General features: G+C 38.3%; 1 protein-coding gene across 4 annotated transcripts in view; it reads left to right on the plus strand.

The window, feature by feature from the left end:
* Positions 1–22304, plus strand: part of COLGALT2 (collagen beta(1-O)galactosyltransferase 2) — a 93760-nt gene that overhangs the window by 37141 nt on the left and 34315 nt on the right. For 3 of the 4 annotated variants that reach the window (XM_081325775.1, XM_081325776.1, XM_081325777.1), the window contains exons 2-4: positions 15224–15334; positions 20875–20992; positions 21611–21745. In XM_081325775.1, coding sequence (XP_081181901.1) covers positions 15224–15334; positions 20875–20992; positions 21611–21745 — 364 coding nt within the window. Of the gene's footprint in view, positions 1–7399; positions 7482–15223; positions 15335–20874; positions 20993–21610; positions 21746–22304 lie in introns of those variants that run through there. The other variant, XM_081325778.1, reaches the window with a different exon arrangement.

The raw sequence follows: 22304 nt of genomic DNA on the forward strand, positions 1-22304 counted from the left end.
ACATCCTAAAGGCATGAATAACATTGAATAGTAAGCACATAATGTAGCTATTTGTTAAAGTGAAATCTTTAACAAATCAGCTATCAGAAAATAAGTATGGGATAATTTTTTTAAAAAAAACACCTATAAATAAAACTGTTGACAATTAATTTGGATCAATGGGTATTCTTGCTCCCTATTTAACCTATTGTCTTTGAGCTGTGAGAATAGTACACTTAATACTTTTCCCCCTCAACTATCAAATGGTAAATGTTTCTGGTCCTTGAAAAAATCAGTTTAAAATAACAGGGAATGCCAAAAAGAAACTTGAAAAATAGGTTTCTATAATTGGAAATATTGTGGGGAAAAGAAGGAGCACAGGACTGAATCTAAAAATCTTAGGATAATTTTTAATTTGCCCATTTTGTTGATCAATACTATTGCTCTAATACCATATTTAATTTTGTCTTTTTGTTCTTTGTCTTGGTTGTCCAAGAATCATTCCATTAAATCCAAATTTCCAATAATAACTGGGAATGGAATAGAACTTTGTGTGGGCCAGGATTTATAAGGATTAGTCATATTTGTTTTTCCTAATCATACGTGCTACTTAGGCCCTGAAGTTCATTCTTTTCAGAATTCTGTGATGCTGTTCATTAACAAAAAGAAAAAGGAAAACCCAATTCATACACAGGTGCGTTTTAAAAGATGGTATGCACAAAAATGCATTCGTTAAAGAAAAATGCACATAAAACCACACATGATTTATTTGGCACTAGGTTAGAAAGCTAGAGACTGTGAGTTTAAGTCCTGTCCTAGCTATGTAAGCCAACTGGGTGACCTTGGGTCACTCTCTCTCAGCCCAACCCACCTCACAGGATTGTTGTTGTGGGGAAAATAGGAGGAGAAAGGTGTGTTAGATATGTTCAATCCTTGAGTTATTTGTGAAAATAATAAAAGCAGGATATAAATTAATAAAAATAGCAATTACCGATATTGGTGTTAATTGAGATGAGTAGGGCTCATAGTTTGAAGTGTTTCTACATGGCTCTGAGCTCTGAGCTACCAGATTGGGCTTTAGGCAGGCTGACTTTTACCAAGCTCCTGCAAGTCTCTGAGAAAAGATATTACTGATTTAGAAGTCTCATCAGCTGTAATTTTTTTAATTTGTAGCATCTTTATGGACTTATGCAAAAGTCTGAAAACTTTCAGGCTCCTGACAGAGGCACCGTGCTCCCATGAAATCCAGAATAATTCTAAATCATTTTCAGATCTGCTTAGCCCGAGAGATTAGTATCTTATTCCTCCCCATCACTACAATAGGTCTTGCTTCTCAGTTGTATATTAAATTAAAAACATTGACAGAGGGCAGAGACTATTCAACCTGGAGCAGAAGATAGCTTTTCCTAACTTCTTTAGAACATTTTGGGGTTGTGGATGACATTTGAACATGTTGAACGTTTGTCAAGGCTGCAACCACAAAACGACCGTCATAAGAGAATAAATGTTTACCAAATGGTTACCATGGAGGACACAGCCAGTCTCATAACATCTAGTTCAAAGAAAGGCTTTACTGTTAAGGTTGAAAGATAAATAACATTCACTGGAACCTGCATACAAGACAGGTTCTCATCTGAAAAACACAGCCTCTTTATTGAATCCTTCATGTTGCAAAGAAAAACTACATGCTTTCTCTCACATACACACTCACCCTTCTAAATTACATTTAAATTCTGTCTAGAACAACCTTAACTTACCTTTTATTCACCATCTCAGCATCACACAAAATGCTCCTCACACAAACACATCCCTGCATTTTCCCAACCCCCAAGTTGTTTCTCTGCACAGTTTTTTGCTGGCTCCTTCGTCCTTTTTCTGAAACTCCTTCCCTATTTCTGAAACTTTGATTTCTTAACACAAACGACATAACTGTTGCCTCTTTTCTTTGAATCCAATATGCTTAGACTCATGGCAGGAAAAGTTTGAGCATTCAATCATCCATTAATGTTAATTTCCTAAAGAATGATGCTGAGGTTTTGTGATCTCAAGCAAATTCTGGATTGCAATGGTAGTCTGTAGTTGGAGGTCTTTGCTTTTCTCTGTAGCATGCATGCCTGTTATTTAAGGTGAGAGCTTAAACACTTTATAAGGGATCCCAGAGGAGTTTTTACAATACATAAGTACATATATACTAAGCATGCACACATCGTAATACATACAGTATAGACTCTACAGTAGTGTGAAATGAAGAAGTGAAACTAATAGAGTTTGCAAAAATATATTTAGAATTCATGGACAGTGGCTGATGAAATAATGAAATTGCCTAACAGCACTGCACATTATAGAAATGGAATTTGGATTTTGCAGAGCTGCGTCTCTAAAGATACGATATTAAAAAAAGAGTGATAGAGTTTAATCTTTACTGGGTGAAGGTTTTAGGTATATGTATATATTTTTATTAATCTTAAAGAACTGACATTTTACCTTTTAGATTTCTATTCATATCAGGAGTAACATCCTTCTTTCTTTTTGAAAGAAACTTTCACAAGTGAGTTAAAACCTGAAGAAACATTTTCAGTTCCTTTAACTTGCTACTTCACAGTAATCACGCTGAGAAAATTCCTATGATCTACTGGAGTTCAAATTTGCTGTTTATAGCATGCAAGAGAAGGCTTGCTACACACAGTGAGCATGATCCAACAAAATGTCCCTGCCAAGATCCAATGGACATATTTACTGGGCTATGTTGCTCCTATTCAGCTATTGCTGTTGTCTTTTTTCTACCCATTGCTGGTGGAATGAGGACTTTGTTTACATGATTTATATGCCTCTGGACTTGTAGCTTTCTCAGACCAATTTTCTGGTTGTATTCATTATACTAAATTATAGAATAACCATACGGGTCAGTTTACTCACTCATTGGACTAAAATATTATTGACTAATTTATGGTTTGTTTGTTTGTATACAACCATTGACTTGGGCCTAGTTAATACAGATTTGAGTATATCAAGCAATCCAATAACAATATATTTGACTGACATTCCATGATTGGGTATTTTATTTAACCTAAGATGAACACTTTGCCTGATTCTCTGCTCAACCTGCCCTATAATATAGGTGTATTGTGCACAAACAGACAATAAACATTATATAAAAACCTAAACAGAACAAACAACCTACTACCCTTCAAAGGTTTTGGACTGTAACTTCATATAAGTACAATTAACTTATTAGACTTGAATAATCTCTCTCTCTGTGTGTGTGTCTCCTTTTCTCTTTGCTAGAATCCTATGTTAATCTACCTCCAGTGAGTGCTAAATTTAAGAGAGTAAGAATGAATACTTGACATCTCAAGAATTAAAATAATTTACTAACGCTTCTTTGGTGACTGTCTAAACAAGTTCTCACAGTTTTCTTGGCAAGAATTTGAAAGTGGTTTGCCTTTAACAGCTTCCTAGGGCTGAGAGACAGTGACTGGCCCAAGGTCACCCAGCTGGCTTTGTTCCTAAGGCTGGACTAGAACTTGTGGTCTTCTGTTTCTAGTCCAATACCTTAACTACTACACAAAACTAGTTCTTTTCATCTTCATTTCATCTTGTGTGATATTAAATAGAGTGAGTTGGAAGAGAGTATTGTGGACTGCATCAAGGAAGTTTAGGTAAGATGCCCAGCCTTTGCTGTTTCTGTTTTCATAGGGGGTTTTTTTGTACCCTATTTTTGGGGGGTATAATTATGAGCTCTTCCAGCAACCTTGGAGATCCCACAGCTAGCTTGTATAATGGTTGTGATGTATTTAGTTGGATATTCTCCTGCTTGTTTCTGTTATATTATTTATCTTGTGCTTGTGTTTTAATACTTGTTCTGCTGTTTTTAACTATATGCCACCCAGAGTCATGTTTAGTTTTATCAATGTTAAATGAACAAATAAAAATTCAGAGTTCCAGTTTAAAGATGGGTGACCATAAAAGTATTTTAAGTTAAATAAATAAATATCTGGATAGAAATAGACAAAGGGATTCATTCAGCAGACGATTGGTATTCTGACAAGAGGAGAAGGAAAATGATATTGGCAAACTCAGCTTTCCTGAAAGCAGGTGCAAGCTAGTCCATTATTGTTAAGAAGCACTTGTACAGCATTTCAGCCCAAAAGAGATGAACTGATATTCATTGCTTGAACAAAGCTGCTCTTTTGTGTAAACTTAAGAAACTCTTTTTTTCTTCTGTTTAATCTGGAGAACCACCTAATAATCTGTGCAACCAGATCCCTGTGCAGCTGAATAGTAAAAACAGTGTCTATTCATTCTTAAGTTTCCTTGGTTTCATGACATTAATCATGCGGTCTGCTTACCACTGAAAGTAAGAATAGCTTCTCTATTCATATCTGGATTTACTTAATAATCTAGGGTAGTAGTTCTCAGTCCCTGACACCTTTTCAGGGGATCTACCAAGTCAAATAAATAAATACTTATAAACCAAAGGTGTGTGAGGTCCTCAGCCATCTGTAAGAATGTAAAGGTGTCAGAGACCAAAGGATTCAGGAACTGCTGATCTAGGGCAGACCTTAGTAGTCAACATATCCCATAATATTTTGTGACTCAATTGGAAGCTAGTCCATCTTACCAAATGGTCTGGCAATTAATAGACACAAGGTCCTCAACCACCCCTGAAGACCACTGTAATCTGTTACAGTTTTCCATTTCCTAAACATGAATCTTAGCAAGAACACAAAAATGCAGCACAGACACCAACTTCTGCCACCTGGAAGGAAGGGGTTTAATTAATAAAGTGAATTTCTCCCCAGTAGCCAGGTTAGGTCATATATTTGGGGGTGTTTGGGTGAGTTTGGATTTCACTGTTTTTATTGTAAATAGTGGTAAATAGGTTTGTTATGCATCTCTATAAAAAGGCATATGTTATAGAAATTATATTGTACAGAGTTTGGGGAAAATTGTGGAAAATGTTAGGGCTGTGCACAGAATAGAATAGAATAGAATAGAATAGAATAGAATAGAATAGAATAGAATAGAATAGAATAGAATAGAATAGAATAGAATAGAATAGAATAGAATAGAACTGGAAGGGACCTTGGAGGTCTTCTAGTCCAGCCTCCTGCTCAAGCAGGAAAACCTATACCGTCTCAGACAGTTGAATGTCTAGTGAGTCTCTTCTTTAAAATCTCCAGTGATGGAGCGCCCACTAATTTCTGGGGGTAAGCTGTTCCACTGGTTAATTGTCCTCACTGTCAGGAAGTTTCTCCTTAATTCCAGGTTGCTTCTCTCTTTAATCAGTTTCCAACCATTGTTTCTCGTCCTTCCCTCTGGTGCTTTGGTGAACAACCTGGCCCCCTTGTGGCAGCTCCTCAGATACTGGAACACTACTATCATGTCTCCCCTATTTCTTCTTTTCTGTAGACTAGCCAACCCAAGTCCTATAGCCGTTCTTCATATGTTTTAGTCTCCAGGCCTTTGGTCATCTTTGTTGCTCTTCTCTGAATTTTTTCCAAACTCTCAACATCTTTTTTGTGATATGGTGACCAAAATTGGCTCCAGTATTCCAGGTGTGGTCATATTAGGGTTCTATAAAGCGGTACTAATACTTCACGTGATCTTTATTCTATGCCTTTTATACAACCCAGGATTGTATTAGCTTTTTTGGTTGCTGCTGCACACTGCTGGCTCATAGTCAGTGCTTTTTTTGTAAAAGAAAAAGGTGCCAGAACTCACACATGTCATACAACCCGCCTTGCCTACCCTACAAGGTTCCATCCAAAAAAGGTACTGGAACTCCATTCTGAGCGTTCTATGACAAAAAAGCCCTGCTCATAGTCAAGTGATCGTCCACTAGGACTCTTTTCTCTTTGAAGCATTGACACAATCTTACAGGCTTATCACAGTTTTTTTTGAAGATGTGGTTATCATTTATGCACATACCATACATATCAACTGAAAGCTTGGGAATGCTAGCCAATGTGTATGTGGAGAGGACCTGGGGCAGGGCCCCTTGGAACAGCCATGCCACATCTTTCAGAGAGTACAACAGCCTTGAGATGGCGTAAGTAGCTTCTTCCTAGTAGAACCATTTCAGAGAATGAAATCTCTGCTGCTTAGCAAATTTAATTAGTCCTTCTCTTTAATCTCTGGAAGCTTGCTAGAAATATTTGACCTCAGTTCAATTTCTTGCACAAAGTCAAGAATGAGGCTGAAGAATCAAGAGTTAGATTGAGGATTAAAGAATGGGTTGTTACACTCTGGAAGACAATGCAGTAAGTGGGAATGGATCTGAAACTGACTCATGTTTCCCACTGCAAACCCCTGTATAAAATCTCTTATGCCCTTCATTTATGTATTTTAAAGGCTGTAAGATTCAGAATTTGGCACTTTAGTTTAGCATATAAGTTATATGAATTGTAGTGTAACACCACTAGAAGGTACAGGGTTGAAGAAGACTGGCCTTACCTGGTAAAGTCTAATAATTCACATGCCGTGTTAAGCCTGTTCGACAGAGTGTTGTATGAACCCACCATTGTGGCTTGTAAACTGTGGTTCATAGCTTTGTGCAAAGCTAGACAACTGCTTTGTGGCCCAGAGTTCCCCCAGCCAGTATGTTGAATTAGTGTTTGTAAGTAATTAAATACAGGTTACATAGATAACAAATATTATATGTATAATCTTTCAGGGATTCAAGATTAGTGGGGTTCATGTAGATGCATTGTGATTGGCATGACATCCACAGGCTCCTCATTGGCCAAACTCTTAAGGTGGGGTTTCTCAACCTTGGCAGCTTTTAAGATGCATGGAATTCAACTCCCACAATTCCCTAGCCAGCATGCTGTTTGGGGAATTCTCGGAGTTGAAGCCCAAATATCTTACAGCTGCCAAGGTTGAGAACCACTGCTCTAAGGTAAAATATTCCATTCTGTTTACATTCCCTTTTGAATCTTGGCAGGTGGTACCTGCTCAGTTACACAATTTGTACATTGTTACATTGATCCAGATGTCTGGCTGGCATCTTTATTCTGCATTGTTCAATCACTCAATGCCTATTATTGGTTCAGCTGCATGACTGGTAGAAAAGGAGCGTGCACTTTTTTTTTTTGGAAACAAAAAATTTAGATAGATTTTTTCCCCAAAGCCCTAGTGACTGGTATTCTGGAAAATATTTACTGACAGTGAATTACTTGATTACTTCAATTACCTGAAGCTGTTCTGTCAGACTGGAAAATACCTGATGAGGAAAAGTGAAAGAGTAAAAATGCTCTTTACATACACCATTTAGGATGGGAAGTCTAATACTGACAGGCTGGTATTTAGGATTGCAATTATGAGTTTTAAAAGCATTTTTTCCATGTAGCTCTCTTCTGAGAACCATTCCCCTTGTCAGAATAGATCTTCAAGAGGAAAGTAAGATTAAGAGCAGAACGTCTAAAGGAATCTGTCACCCTGAGAACCATGAAATGAAAAAAGACATGCTTTAAAGAAAATCAACATTAACACACTGTGAGGTTTGTAAATAAACTATTACTTTCTCCTTAGAGAAAAGGCAGCTTTCTCCTATCTAGTCTGAAATTAGGCTCATTGACAAGCAGACTGAAAGGGCCTTGAAAATAAATTAAGTACAATCTGTGTATATCAGATTCCCATATTTCTTAACAAAGAAAGAAAAATCACTTAATATTCAGTGTAGAATTTTTGTTCTGATATCTGCCTTATGAGTTTCCTAAAATTAGATAAATTGCAATGAGTTTGCACTACCCACATTAGAGGATTGGGTGCTGGAGATGAGTGGAACTTGCAGAGATGGCCAAAGTGGTGTCTTTAATATCAGAAAAATTGTATGGTTGACTGGAAATATTTATAGACATTTTAGATGAAACAGAAAAAGATGAACTTATGACTTATGGTTTTGATGATTTAAAAATGATTATAGAATAAATAAATAAAAATTATGATGCAATCATAGAGTAAAAGGTAAATTTATATTTACATTTAAAATAGCTATAAAGTTGTATAAGAATAGAATAGAATAGAATAGAATAGAATAGAATAGAATAGAATAGAATAGAATAGAATAGAATAGAATAGAATAGAATAGAATAGAATAGAATAGAATAGAATAGAATAGAATAGAATAGAATAGACCTTGGAGGTCTTCTAATCCAGCCCCCTGCTCAAGCAGGAGAACCTATACCATCTCAGAAAAGTGGCTGTCTAGACTCTTTTTAAAAATCTCCAGTGATGGAGCACCCATGATTTCTGGGGGGAAGATATTCCACTGGTTAATTGTCCTCACTGTCAGGAAGTTTCTCCTTAATTCCAGGTTGCTTCTCTATCATCAGTTTCCAACCATTGCTTCTTGTCCTGCTCTCTGGTGCTTTGGTGAATAATGTGACCCCTCTTCTTTGTGGCAGCCCCTCAAATACTAGAATACTGCTATCATGTCTCCCCTATTTCTTCTTTTCTTAACTAGCCAGACCCAAGTCCTGCAGCTATTCTTCGTATGTTTTAGTCTCTAGGCCTTTGATCATCTTAGTTGCTCTTCTCTGAATTTTTTCCAAACTCTCAACATGTTTTTAATGATATGGTGACCAAAATTGGCTGCAGTATTCCAGGTGTGGTCTTACTAGGATTTTATAAAGCAGTAGTAATACCTCACATGATCTTGATTCTATGCCTCTGTTTATACAACCCAGAATTATATTAGTTTTTTTGGCTGCCACTAGGACTCCAAGATTCCTCTCACAGTTATTGTTTTTAAGCCGGTCTTGCCCAATCTGTACTTGTACCTTTGATTTTTCCTGCCTAAATGTAAACTTTGCTTTTCTCCACACTGAAACTCATTTTGTTGGAGAGGGCCCATTGTTCAAGTTTGTCAAGATCCTTTTGGATCCTGAGTTTGTCTTCTGGGATGTTGGCTACTCCTGTCAGTTTGGTGTCATCTGCAAATTTGATGAGTTCTCCTTCAATTTCCTCATCTAAGTCATTGATGAAGATATTGAAGAGTACTGGGCCTAGGATGGAACCTTGTGGTACCCCACTGCTTACTTCTCTCCATGTGGATTTAGTGCCAATGAGGACTACTCGTTGAATATGGTTTGCCAGCCAGCTAGTTTGCCAGCCAGTTTGTTAGAAAGATCATTGTGCAGCCATACTGTTTTCTTCTTGAACTTCTTGTTTTTCTTTTTCAGTGGTATTGTGCTGGTATGGGCTTTTATGATCACATTTTTGAGAGTTTCCCATGCTTCTTGGGTTGTTTTCTGCTTTAGGATTTTCATCCATGGGATCTTTCCTAGGTTCTCTCTGAGTTTGTGAAAGTGAGCTCTTTTGAAGTTTAGGATGTTGGTTGGATTGTTTTCTGTTGCTAGTGTTTGCATTATATTAAATTCCAGTATGATGCTTTCACCCAAGTTTCCAGCAACTTCAACTCCCTCTATCATTTCTTCTCTATTAGTTAGAATTAAGTCCAGTATGGCTTTACGTCTAGTTCTCTCCTCCACCTTTTGGATGACAAAGTTGTCAGCTAGGTTGGTTAGGAATCTGCTTGATCTCCCACTCGCTGCAGAGTTTGTCTCCCAGTTGATATCTGGATAGTTGAAGTCTCCCATAACTATTGTGGTATGCTTCCTACATGCATTTGTTAACTGGTTGGCAAAGAGCTCATCTATTTCTTCTGATTGGTTGGGTGGTCTGTAATATACACCTATGGTAATGTCACTTTTTTTCTCTTTTATATTGATCAATATGCATTTTGGAGAGATTTTATCTTTGATCATGTGTGTTTCTTACATCTCTTAAAAGACTAGTGGAAAACGCCAGTGTAGATAACAGTTCTGAGATGTGATTGGGGAGATCAGGGAAAGGGGTAAAAAAAATAAAAGATAGTGATTGCAGTTCCATAGTTGAAATCTATCCCTTTTTGTGTGCCACAGGTCAGAATTAAAACAGGTGGGGCTTCAATTGTGCAGTTGCAGTCTGCACAACTGAAGGCCCACCTTTTTAATTCTGACCCGTGGCACAAAAAAAGGGATGGATTTCAACTATGATCTTGACCTGTTCTTTTTGTTTTTCTAAATCATTTCATTGTGGATGTCCCTGATTATGACACCAAATCTGGAGGGGGTGCCAAGCAGGAAGATTTGCAGCAATAGGGATGATGGTATAGTAATGAAATCCCTATCTTGTCTAAGTTTGCTTGAAATACTAGATTCACACATCACACAAAGGTATAAGGCAGTTATAGCAATTTCCATAGTTAATAAACTATGGTCAAACCTGTAGACTATTGAGACTACAACTCTCAGAACTTCCAACGATATTATATTTATTGGGAATTTTGGGAGATGTAGTTGCAAGACATCTGGAAGTTGCCCAGAAGTGAAGACTAGATTGTTGCTTCCTTGGCTGAGTTAGAAGACTAGCCATACAAATTTTTAATTCAGAAGAATTGTTTGTTTTTTTTGGTGAAGCAAACTGTTGGCAATTCTGAGTGAGAATTATGAGTTTTGATCCTATTATTAATCTTTTCTTCATGGCATCTATAGTCTTACATATTTGTTCATTTAGAAAAGTGATTACTGTTGGTCAAATATGCCTCCTCATAAGTCTTCTGTTGTGCAATCACTGTGTATTTACTGGAATCTAATGGTTTGTGGGAGCTGGTCAAACAAAGTTGTATTCCATTGGCAAGCTTTCTATATGTTCCCACTTCAGCTGCTTCTGCTGCACTTTTCATTTCTCTTTCCATTACCAAGGATAATGCAAAGTAGCTGCTGCATAATATCTTTTGATTGTTAATACTAAGAGGTTTTTATTTGTAAGTATCCTTAAAACAAAGTAAAACATGCAGCAACTAACTGTATGGAGTATCCTATATAAATAACCAGAGTAGCCCAGAATATGTTATTCTCTAGAGCAAATCTAAAAAGGTTTCCTTGGTGGAATTCTATAATTTTTTTAAAAAAACATCTAACTGAAAATTTTTCCTGCTATGTATAGAAGGTGAATCCTGGATCTTGAGTACTTCCCCTTCCCAATGAGGAAAAATATAGTATTTTGAAAGTGTAACAAAATATTGAAAACATACCTTTTGCTCACCCTATAAAAATGTCATGGTGATTGCTTTGTGTGTACCACTGTGATCTTCAAATGTTTGTTTGGTATAGTTATGATGTGCAGGTATATTGGAATTTAATTTTACTTTTTCTCTGTAATGTTTCTCTGCCCACAATAATTAGTAGAGCACAATTTTTTGTGTACCCAAACTAATAAGAATATTGCATTTCATATTACATTGGGGAAATAGGGGAATAAACATTTATGTTTGCATTAGGGGTGTGTTTTCTCTCCCTGTTCTGCATAAACCACAATGTGGTACTTAATCTTGGAAACCAGGAAGCACAAAGTGTTTCTTTTGGTAGGAATTAAGGTACTTTTCCTACCAGGATAAAAAATAGTAAAGTAGGCTGTTCTCTGCTCCTTGACAGGAGTCACAAAGCAAATAAGCAGAGGCTCAAAACAGAGATGTACACATGGAAGAAAGATGGAAATTTTTTGTTAATTCTCTGACTGATTTGCTGAATATTATCTAGGTGTCATAACGCTCTATTTGTTAAATACAAAATCGCTACAGTTCAGCCATTTCATTGCCAAATAAGAATGTTCCTCTTCTTTTTGTTACCTTTCAGTAAAATAAATGTCTGATTAGATATCAAGCTTTCAGTTATCACCCTCAACCTATGACTAATTCTAAAAACTTCCTTCCTTCCTTCCTTCCTTCCTTCCTTCCTTCCTTCCTTCCTTCCTTCCTTCCTTCCTTCCTTCCTTCCTTCCTTCCTTCCTTCCTTCCTTCTTCCATCCTCTCTGATTTCTTTTCAGAGAATACTGACTAGAATTAAGAAAAAAAGACTACCGGTAATTTTAAACATAGAGTAGTGTGTGTGGGGGGGGGGTTTAGATTTGATATAAAGAGAGTATAAGCATTTGTGTACATGATAATATGCTTACTGCTTTTAAATAAAAATATTTCACAACTGGTTTGTAGAGATGTTCGGCATCTGTTTAGGAGTATATTTTCTAACACAAGAGCTAGAGTCATAACTTTTAGAAAAATGACTTCTCAAAAGTTTAGGTCTGAAATCTTGTGCCTAATTACTTGCAGCTTTATGAGACTAATATCCTAAGGCTACCAATGGCCATTAATCAAATATCCTAAATATGAAATATGAAACAAGTGTGAAGGAGAAATGAAGGTGCTATCCCATTTGTTATCACTTTTTAATAAAAAAAAAGCAAAATCCAAACTGGCAACACACAGCATTTTTTGTATTCTACTCTAAATTTCATAAAGTTTGCAGTGGATGTATTTATCTCTGCTAAGCTTGTAAGCCGCCCTGAGTCTTCGGAGAAGGGCGGGATATAAATGTAATAAAAATAAATAAATAAAAAATCTCTTCTTGGACATGTTATCTATTCTAACATTTTCACATTATATCACAAATGACCCAGAAACTTTCTGCCACCCCCGTGAAGAGAATATGTGTGTAAGCCTTGTGTCTCTTTCATAATCTCTCTCCTCTGCTTGACAGGTTAAACACAAGCACAGATGTGCATGTAGTTTTTGTTGTTGTTTTTGCTTCAGTAAAAATTTCTACATCCATATTTCCCAAACCAAGAAGCAGGGGAATTTTTTCAATAAAGCAGAAAAGGTGACATACTGGAATTGGCATATTTATATTTCCACATTGAGTTGTTGTTGGTTAAATTGCTGTCATCTCCCCAGTTTAAAAGGTTTAACTTTCCATAAGCAGATCTTGTCTTAGATCCACAGAATTCAATTGCAAGAACCTATTAAATGATAAAGAAGATTAGAGACATGGACTGTCTTTTGTTGATAGGGAGATATGTATTCCTAGCTGTCACAAGAGATATTTTCATATATAATCAGAATTTGCACCAAATGTGACTTTAACCCTCTCTTCCTCCCTCACTCTCTTTTGAAAAACTTCATAAGATTTAAAATATTATAAACTACATGTTTATAGTGAAGGGATTTTATAATGTTTAAGGTTGATGTTAGTAATATTGATATTAGTAGTGATACTTTGTGTATGTGTGTGTGTGTATGTATATATATATATGTGTGTGTGTATGTTTGTGTGTGTGTGTGTGTGTGTGTGTGTGTGTTAAATGTTTGTTAAGCATTCAGAATACACTTGCTTAGTCCCAGACACGGGACAAATCTTATTTCCTGTTTCAGCCTAGCCCAAGGTCATCTACAGGCAGTAGCCACAGCAGTGGCAGCTCATATTTGTGTAAAAAAATTTTTGGCTTGCTAACAAAGAATAAATCATATCAGTCTCCCTTTATTCTTTGTTAGCAAGCCAAAAAATGTACACACACACACACATATACACACACACACACACACCTTTGTTTATGTGCAAGCAGCTTTGTAGGTGCTTTATATTGGGAAATTGCTTATATGAAAGCAAATGTTTCATGCTTCAGGTACAGGGGATTGCTTACATGAAAAGAGCATGGTAAGTGGAGGGGGAAAAGGAATTATGATGGAGCTGTGTATGAGTCATCATCTTGGAATTATTTTTCTGTATCTTTTGGTTCCTAGTACCAAGACCAGATCTCTTTGTTCTGGAAAGGTATAAAAGGTGGAAGACATCTTTCCTGGTTGTTGCCTTCATCTCTCTACCAGCCACGAAGAGAGATGTGGCCACTCAACTCTATTTTGATAAAAAAAAGTTGTTTGCCTGCTGAAATTTGGCTCAGGAGTTTCTTTTGGCTCTTTTAAATTCCTGAGTAATGCTGGGGCAATTATGAGGCTAAGTGTAAAACCTTACAATAGGATAAAAGGATCAACAAAAGTTGACTAAAATAGTATGAAGTCTAACATCCTGGGCAAAAATTTTTTTCCTCAACATTGTAGAGCCATCAGGCTGAGTACCAATGGTCTTAGTGTCTGGGAAGGGTGTTTCAAAATTAAGAGGGGTGGAATAACTGAAACAATCATATTCTGGCTCATTATTTTAAAGTCACTTTAAAGAGTTTGTCCAATTGCAAAAGTTAAAGGGCCGTCCTTGGTTGATCTAGTCTGAACTTGTAGAACTATGGAGGTAGATAATATGGAATGTTTCCTCAAGCAGAATAGAAAGAGTTTTCTGGACTGGGTGCCCTCATCAAAGTGGATCATTGAGAAATGTACCTTTTGTCATTTGAATTGAATCTAAAGATACTATTCATAAGTAATCTCTCTGTTCTTCTAAGATACTATTGCTCCAGAGTAGCTGTGGGCCTCGATCTGTGTCATCCTTACTTATCAGATACTGAAATCCTGGGCTTGTGAGCAGTCCTTACCAGAGTTTTACTCTCTGCCCCTCTCTCTTCTCTGCCTTTGGGTTATTAGTTTAATTCACACAGCATTTACAAGCATAAACAATATATGAATATGAGCATGTGTCTGTTAAAAATGTTAATGGTATTGTGTTCGGCCAAAACCTAATTACTTTGTTTCAGCTTATGAATTATCCTGACCTTTATTAGTATGAGCTTGTTCAAAACTAAAACTTACCCAGTGAACTATGAGCAGTTCAACATTGGAACTAATGACCCAGAATGGCTCCCCTTGATTTGGCTATTTTTGGGCAGAAGCTTGACAGTCATTGTTATGTACTGGGCTCTTGTGAAACACCACGTGGGTTGCTGAAGCAGCTAACGGCTCTCCAGCAACCCAGACTACAAGTCTCCTGTGCTGCAATTGGCTATCTCCAGGCAGCAATGGTTGCTTCAAACCTATTGGCTGCCGCCTAGGGGCTAGACTATATATTGTGGCTAGTTGCAGACATTTCCCCAGTACAGTTCCAGCACGAAATAAACAATGAGTTATTCTGTACTCTGCTCCGCGTCTTTATTCCTGCACCAAAGAACCCGCTATTTAACAGTCATCTGTCTGGAATGTTTTAATTTGGATTATTGTGCTGAGAAGAAAGCTAGTTATAATGGCTTTTACCAACTCTAGGGTCTCTGATTGTTGTTAATATTCTTTTGAAAGGATATCCTGCAGACAATATCCTGCAGAGGTTAGTGCCCTGGAGTAGGTGCTCTCTAGTATATCTTCATTTTTCAGGAAAGTCTTAATAGTGTAGCTGCTGCCAGCCAGCAGTTGCCTTTTCAAAGAGGTGACAGAAAAGAGGCAAAATGCAAGTAATTGTTTTATATGTCTATTTTTTCTTCTTAGGGTAGCCACTGATCATAACATTGACAACACAACTGCCATGCTCAGAGAATGGCTGAGGAACGTACAAACACTCTACCACTATGTCGAATGGAGGCCAATGGATGACCCTCAGTAAGTGTTAGAGCAAAGAAATGCAATTTCTAAGTTAAGTGATGGAACAAGTGTCAGCACATGAAGCTTGGGAATACAGGTTGGGTTTAAAATTCTTGGCTGACCTTAGGTATTTTGAATATTGGGTGGGCTTTCCTCTCCCTAGAATCCTCCTAAGGTTGCTTAATGGGTAGCGAATTGAGAATTAGATGGCTCTCTGCCATACATATAACAGAGTTTTTATTGGGTTGTCAAGTAGGCATTTTGTTTGTGCAAAATGGAGGATTCCATAATCTTCTCTCTGCCTGCTCTGAAAGGCCTCTGCTTTGATCTTCCCTGACTCAGGTTATAATCTCACCCTTCAATCTAGAGCAGAAATTTGCCAGGAAAATTTGCCATGCTAGGCTTCTGTGCCAGATCCTGGCACTACTATAGAATACATCTCCTGTTCAAAATGCCTAGGCAGAATATTGAAAGTGCATGATTTTGTTTCTGAGGTTTGCCTCACACTAATTTTCTGTCTCTCCTAGAAACTAGTAGTGAAAAACAGGACCACCTAGACCCGATAATCTTTAGCTGTGTGTGTAGAATCTTTTTTGTTAACTGTTGTGTTGTGGGTTCTGAAGAGCAGGAAAGACACCAGGCAGATGAGTACAGAAGAATCATAGCTTTATTGTAAGTCAGACTGAACTGTACTGGGGCTTTTGGATAATGTTGCACAATATATATAGCCCACATGCTCTGAACAACCAATCAGATTGAACCCATTATTCCCACCATGTTAACTGCTGCCAGGACTGGAGACGTCCTGTCTGGGTTGCTGGAGAACCGTTAGTTCTCCAGCAGCACACATGATTAAACCCCCAAAAGCTCAGTACATAATACCCCTTCCCCTTTTAAGAACAAATAATATAACCCTTACAGGTTAAAGAACTCACTTCACTCCCATCTCCAATATATAAGTGAATGTTTGACCCCATTCAAGGTAATATCTTCATAACGTGACCTTCTCGGACATGTTATGCACAAACTGCATGCAATGAGACTAATGACAGTTTTGCTGTTGTGCCAGTAGTGTTGCAGTACCTCACAGTACCTTACGATAACTACAAAGAGATTAAATAACATCTCACTGAAAAAAACTCGCCCTCTGTTAATCCCCTTTCAGTATGCAGTGCATCACAACTCGTATGTTAATTAACAAAAGAATCAAAATAATATTTAAATGAGCAGGCATGCCTAAGGACTGGTAATCATTTTACACAATACGTTGTCCTTTATTTAACAACATAATCTGTGAGGTATGCAGGAGGCTTGTGTGGATGTGAGGAGCATCTGGGGGTTCCAACCACTTTGTGGTCTACCACCTTATCCGGCATGCCATGCGAATTCATGTTCTCCTGTGCTGTAGAGTCTGAGGACGGAGAACTGCTCTGGCTGGCCTCCCCAGGTTGGCCCACCCCAGAGTCAAGACTTGGAGCAGAGTGAGCACAGCAGTCACTGATGCTTGGCTGATCCGACTGATCAGGGGTTCCATGTTGCACCTCAGAGTCATCTAGGTCCTCCTCGGACTCGAATGCTGTTGTGAGTTGAAAATACTGGTGGTACGGGTGAGAGCTAGCTTGTGTGCCAGCTGGAGAACTACGGGAAGGACTTGTGCCAAAGTTCTCACTTAGTGACCATTCTGGAAATCTCTACCTTAACTGGTCAACATGTCGTCTGACCAGTCGCCCTCCCTCCACCCCTACTGTGTAAGATAGGGGTCCAGTTTTGTCAACCACCTGTCCCGAAACCCACAGGTGTCCAGGCCCATAATTTCTGGCCCAGACCAAATCACCAGTCTGTAGCCCCCTTGGGGGTTTGGGTTGAGAAGCATCTGATGCCACTCTGTCAGGATGAAGTCTGTCCAGTTTAGTAATGAGACATCTACCCCAATGAAGCTCCGCTGGGCTTTTACCTATGGCTGTGCAGGGTGTAGAGTGTTGGCAGAGTAAAAAGTCTGCCACTCTATGATGCCAGTCACCTGTAACGATGCGCTTGAGGGCATCCTTGGTTGTCTTCAACATTCATTCAGCTTTCCCATTTGACGATGGATGGAAGGGAGCAGATGTGGCATGTCTGATTAGATTTGCTCTGAGGAATGCCTGAAACTCAGCAGCAGTAAATTGAGCCCCATTATCAGAAACCACGACATCAGGTAGCCCATGTGTAGCAAAGAGTTTTCTCAACACCTGGATGGTCCTAGCAGTAGTCATATTGGGAACCGGAATTACTTCCAGCCATTTTGAGTGGCTATCCACTACTACCAAGAAGAGCTGTCCTTGAAAAGGCCCAGCATAGTCAATATGACTCCTGGACCAAGGAGTATGAGTCTCCTCCCATCTATGGACAGGTGCTTGGGGCTTTTCAGGCCTTGACCTTTGGCAGATATAGCACCCGTGTACTTGCTCCTCAACATCCTTATCTAAACCTGGCCACCAAAGGTAGCTTCTAGCTAATGCTTTCATGCGCACTATGCCTGGGTGTCCTTCATGTAAGGACTGCAATACTCTATCTCTTAATACTGAGGGAACAATAACTCTGTTTCCCCAAAGCAAACATCCTTTATGTGCAGACAATTCATGCCTTCTAACAAAGTAACTTTGTAATTCAGGGCCTAGACTTTTTTCTAACCATCCCGTGAATACCCAAGACAATACTCTGCTCAGAATCCTATCTGTGGCCGTTTCAGCAGCAATGTCCCCAGCTTGGAGGGGGAATTCAGGCAAATCTTATATAGATAATATTCGTGCAGCAGGAGCTGGATCAGGATCTATAAGTGGCAGTGGTAGTCTACTGAGGCCATCTGCATGGCCCATTTCCTTTCCAGGTTTGTGAATTAACTTGAATTTATAAGCAGACAAAAATATAGACCACCTGAGCATCCTAGGGGATAAAATGTGGGGAGTTTGTTTATCTGTTGTAAATAATCCCAAAAAGGGTTTATGATCAGTGTACACAGTGAAATTTCTTCCATATAAATAATCATGAACAGAGCACTATACAAAAATGGATGGAAGCATGGAGTAGCTATACCTCCCAAGATATTTCTGAGCATATTAATCCTAATAGTATACCTCCAGGATTTAATCTACCCCGACACATATGGGTGACATACAGTAGAATTAGAATGACTCATGGGGTGTGTGCCGATTCTCTGTATAAATGGGGAAAGACACCTTCAGCACAATGTGATTGTGGGGCTCCCCGACAGACTATCCAACATATAGTGAGGGAATGCACTAATAGAAGATACCCAGGAGATTTTAAGGACTTCCTCTGCGTAACAACGGCAGCTACTGACTGGAACTCCAAACTCGACATTAAACTCTGAAATATTATTTCTGTTTTCCTCTTAGGTTTTATAATTGCTTCTTTTTTAAAAAAATTGTTTTAACTGTTCTAACTTGTAAATATGAAGTGCTTTTAATTCTGTGTGTGACCAACCATATCCTAAATAAATGAACTGCCTTGTGTTTTCTTTTTGTTGATTTCCGCGTTCTTGTGCACCCGGCTGTTTCTGTAGCTTGTCTATCTCTGTCTCTTCTTCCACTGCTCATTCGCTGCTGAATTTAGCGACCTCTTGGTAAATGGTTTCTTCGACCTTGAGAGGTTTGGCGGTTTGCACTACTTGCATGGCTCCTCCAGCTGCTTCATCGGCCATTATTTTGTCTTGTGCCTCCAAGAATGTCAAATTGGGTCTGGCGAATAGTCTATGTTGGAGGGCTTTGTCTCTCAGGCCACAAACGAGCCAATCTCTCAGGCGTTCTTCAAGGTTTGAGAATTTGCAAAGACGTGCGGCCTGGCATAGGCCCACGATGTATTCTGATGCCGTTTCTCCTGGACGTTGCACCCTCTGGTCAAACTTGAATCTCCACGCCATTTCTGACATTTTTGGCTTAAAATGTCCGTTAAGTTTTTGTTTGAGGTCGGCATATGGTACTGCTTTGATTGGCATGGGAGCAAACAGGTTTTCTACGAGGTCGAACATTGCTGGCCCACAGACACATAGCAGCGTTGCAGCTTTGAGCCCATCTTCAGTGATCTGGTTTGCCCTTAAGTAATTCTCGACTTGAGAGAGATATGACGGCCATTCTTCTGGGTGGCGAATGTCGAACTCCCTTAATTTGCCGACCTTTGGCATCTTGACTAGATTCCTGCGTTTCTGATCCTGCTTCTTGAGCTCAGACGGGTACTTCTGAGTGAATGGCCACTAGCGTAGTTTTGCTAGCCAGCCGAGGAAGGGGGGGGGGAAAGATGCCTCTTTCCACCAGCATGTAAAGCCGACCCCTCACGAGTTCAGCTCTTTAAGGTGAAGCAGGATCCCACCTTCGTCGCCACTGTTGTGTTGTGGGTTCTGAAGAGCAGGAAAGACGCCAGGCAGATGAGTACAGAAGAATCATAGCTTTATTGTAAGTCAGACTGAACTGTACTGGGGCTTTTGGGTAACGTTGCACAATATATATAGTCCACATGCTCTGAACAACCAATCAGATTGAACCCATTATTCCCGCCATGTTAACTGCTGCCAGGACTGGAGACGTCCTGTCTGGGTTGCTGGAGAACCGTTAGTTCTCCAGCAGCACACGTGATTAAACCCCCAAAAGCTCAGTACATAACATTAACCACTGTTGCAATTTGCAAATAAGGGTGGAATAACATAAGGTAACTAGCTGTAAAATACCTATTCATAAATAAGCTCATTGCATTCAGTGCTACAAACTCTTAGATAAATGCAGAGAGAATTGCAGTTTAAGACTATCTTTTTAAAAAGTCCTCCTGCTTTATTATTGCTGATAGCAAAGCAGGAGCCTGAAAGGTATAAAAGTGAGTTGCACTCTTTTACAGGCAGCAAGTATAATTGTTTTCAGATGTAGAGGTTGCAGATCATAACTTTTGAGAGATCTAAAAATATTGTTTTTATCCTGCTGGATCAGGCTAGAAAATAAGTAGCCCACATTCTGCTTCTTGGTCAACCAGTGATTTCTGGAAATATACAACGTGGGCTGTGCAAATGATGGTTATCTCGTTGTTTATCGTGCACCTGGTAGTATTTCTATATGCAGTTTTCTCTCTTCATAAGCAGTTTGATAACAATTTCTTGTCTATGACTTTTCATAATCATTTATAAAGCTCTTTATGCTGTAAAAGTCCACACCTGGATGGAATTTTGCATGCAAACTCATGTATGATGTACCAACCTAGAGTGCTAGATCTGTGGAATAAAAAAAACATATTTATGTTCAGTTCTCTGTCATTCACAAGCACTCATATAGGACAGGCAGTGAAGCTGTATGTTCCCGTAAGTCCTTGGTAAACACTCCAGGAATAAATAAATAAATTTGGAAGTGTTTGCTCAGAAGCATCATTGACATTTTCTGCTCTATCCTTTTGGGAGCATTTGAGGTGACTAACTATATTTGTTCCACCTGATTTTTTAAAAAAAATACTAATCTAAGAAAAAAATGATATTCAGCCTGGGAGAAAACACAGATATTTTTTTTACTTTCTTCATTTGTTAGGTTTTATCCAGAGGAAATTGGACCAAAGCACTGGCCAAATTCCAGATTCACTCATGTGATGAAACTAAGGCAGGCTGCTCTGAGAACTGCAAGAGAAAAATGGTCTGACTACATCATGGTAAGATAAAAACCTTCCTTCCTTCCTCCCTCCCTCTTATTTTTCTTCCTTCAATTTTCAGTTGACTGTAACTAGGAATGCTGGGATTGCAGTCGTTATGAGATGCAGAAACCCGGAATTTTACAATCTCTTCACTTAGCGATAGAAATTCCAGTTTATTTGCTGTTGTAAGGAATATTTCTATTTCTTCCAGAGTGTGTTCCAAGATTATCAATAGGTCACTGATAAATGCCTATTTATAAGTTTCTCTTTTAATCATCAATCCAACAATTCTCCCATCTCTCCTTATATCTCTGTTCAATATTTCCAAAGCTAACAGAAATAACAATGGTGACTAGTCCCTTCCTGTATCTCACAAGTTTTGTTAATTCCCCATTCACAATTATGTGTGCCTTTTCTGAAATGTAAATTGATTTTACCCATTTTGTAAAAATCTCACCAAAGACCTATGAGGATAGATTTCTGATGGAAATATTTGCATTATGTTCTTTTTACTACTTCACAAGAATTGAGAGAGTGATAGCTTTTAAAATCCAGTTTGTGATCATCAAAATTGCTTTATTTTCAGTAGAATTTAGTTGGATAAAATGTAATGTTATTTCCTTCCTATTTTTCTAGTTCACCGATGCTGACAATTTTCTGACAAACCCAGAAGTGTTGAATCTAATGATAGCAGAGAATAAAACTCTTGTGGCCCCAATGCTTGAATCTCAAACCCTGTACTCTAACTTCTGGTGTGGAATGACACCTCAGGCAAGTAATGTTACTGTTTTATTTACTTAAATAAGATATATAAGCAAAGGAAAATAGATAGAATCCAAGAGAATTGGGATTTCATTTTCAACTCTCAAGGGGAAAAACAAGAATGTGATTAACAGATGAATAAGATACAAATCATATGAATGAAATATAACTCTGGTGAATCAAACCGAAGGCCCATCTAGTTTCTCACTCCCCCCCCCCCAGTGTGAAGAGTCTCACCTACAAATTTATGTTAACATTCTTTCAAAGCCATTTAACTATATCTTGTGCAAATGATGTTGTGCAGTAATAAAATTAAGCCATTTAAAGGGAGAGTCTTAAAATATAGTGGCAACTTTGGAACCATTTTTTTCTCCTTCTCCTTCTCCAGTTTTTATGTTGTACTTTTAGTCCAGTGACTTCACTCTTAATTTTATGACATTCTCATCTGGGGATTAACTGTTGATTTACATATTAAATTCAGATGTGCAGTTGGCATAGGATGTGTCAACTGTTTTATGGAACAGGAAGCCAAAACTTCTTCTGTTTTTCATGATGTTGGCCAGTTAAC

This window comes from Vipera berus (genome assembly GCF_964194415.1).
Source record: "Vipera berus genome assembly, chromosome: 3".
In the NCBI taxonomy this organism is placed as follows: Eukaryota; Metazoa; Chordata; class Lepidosauria; order Squamata; family Viperidae; genus Vipera; species Vipera berus.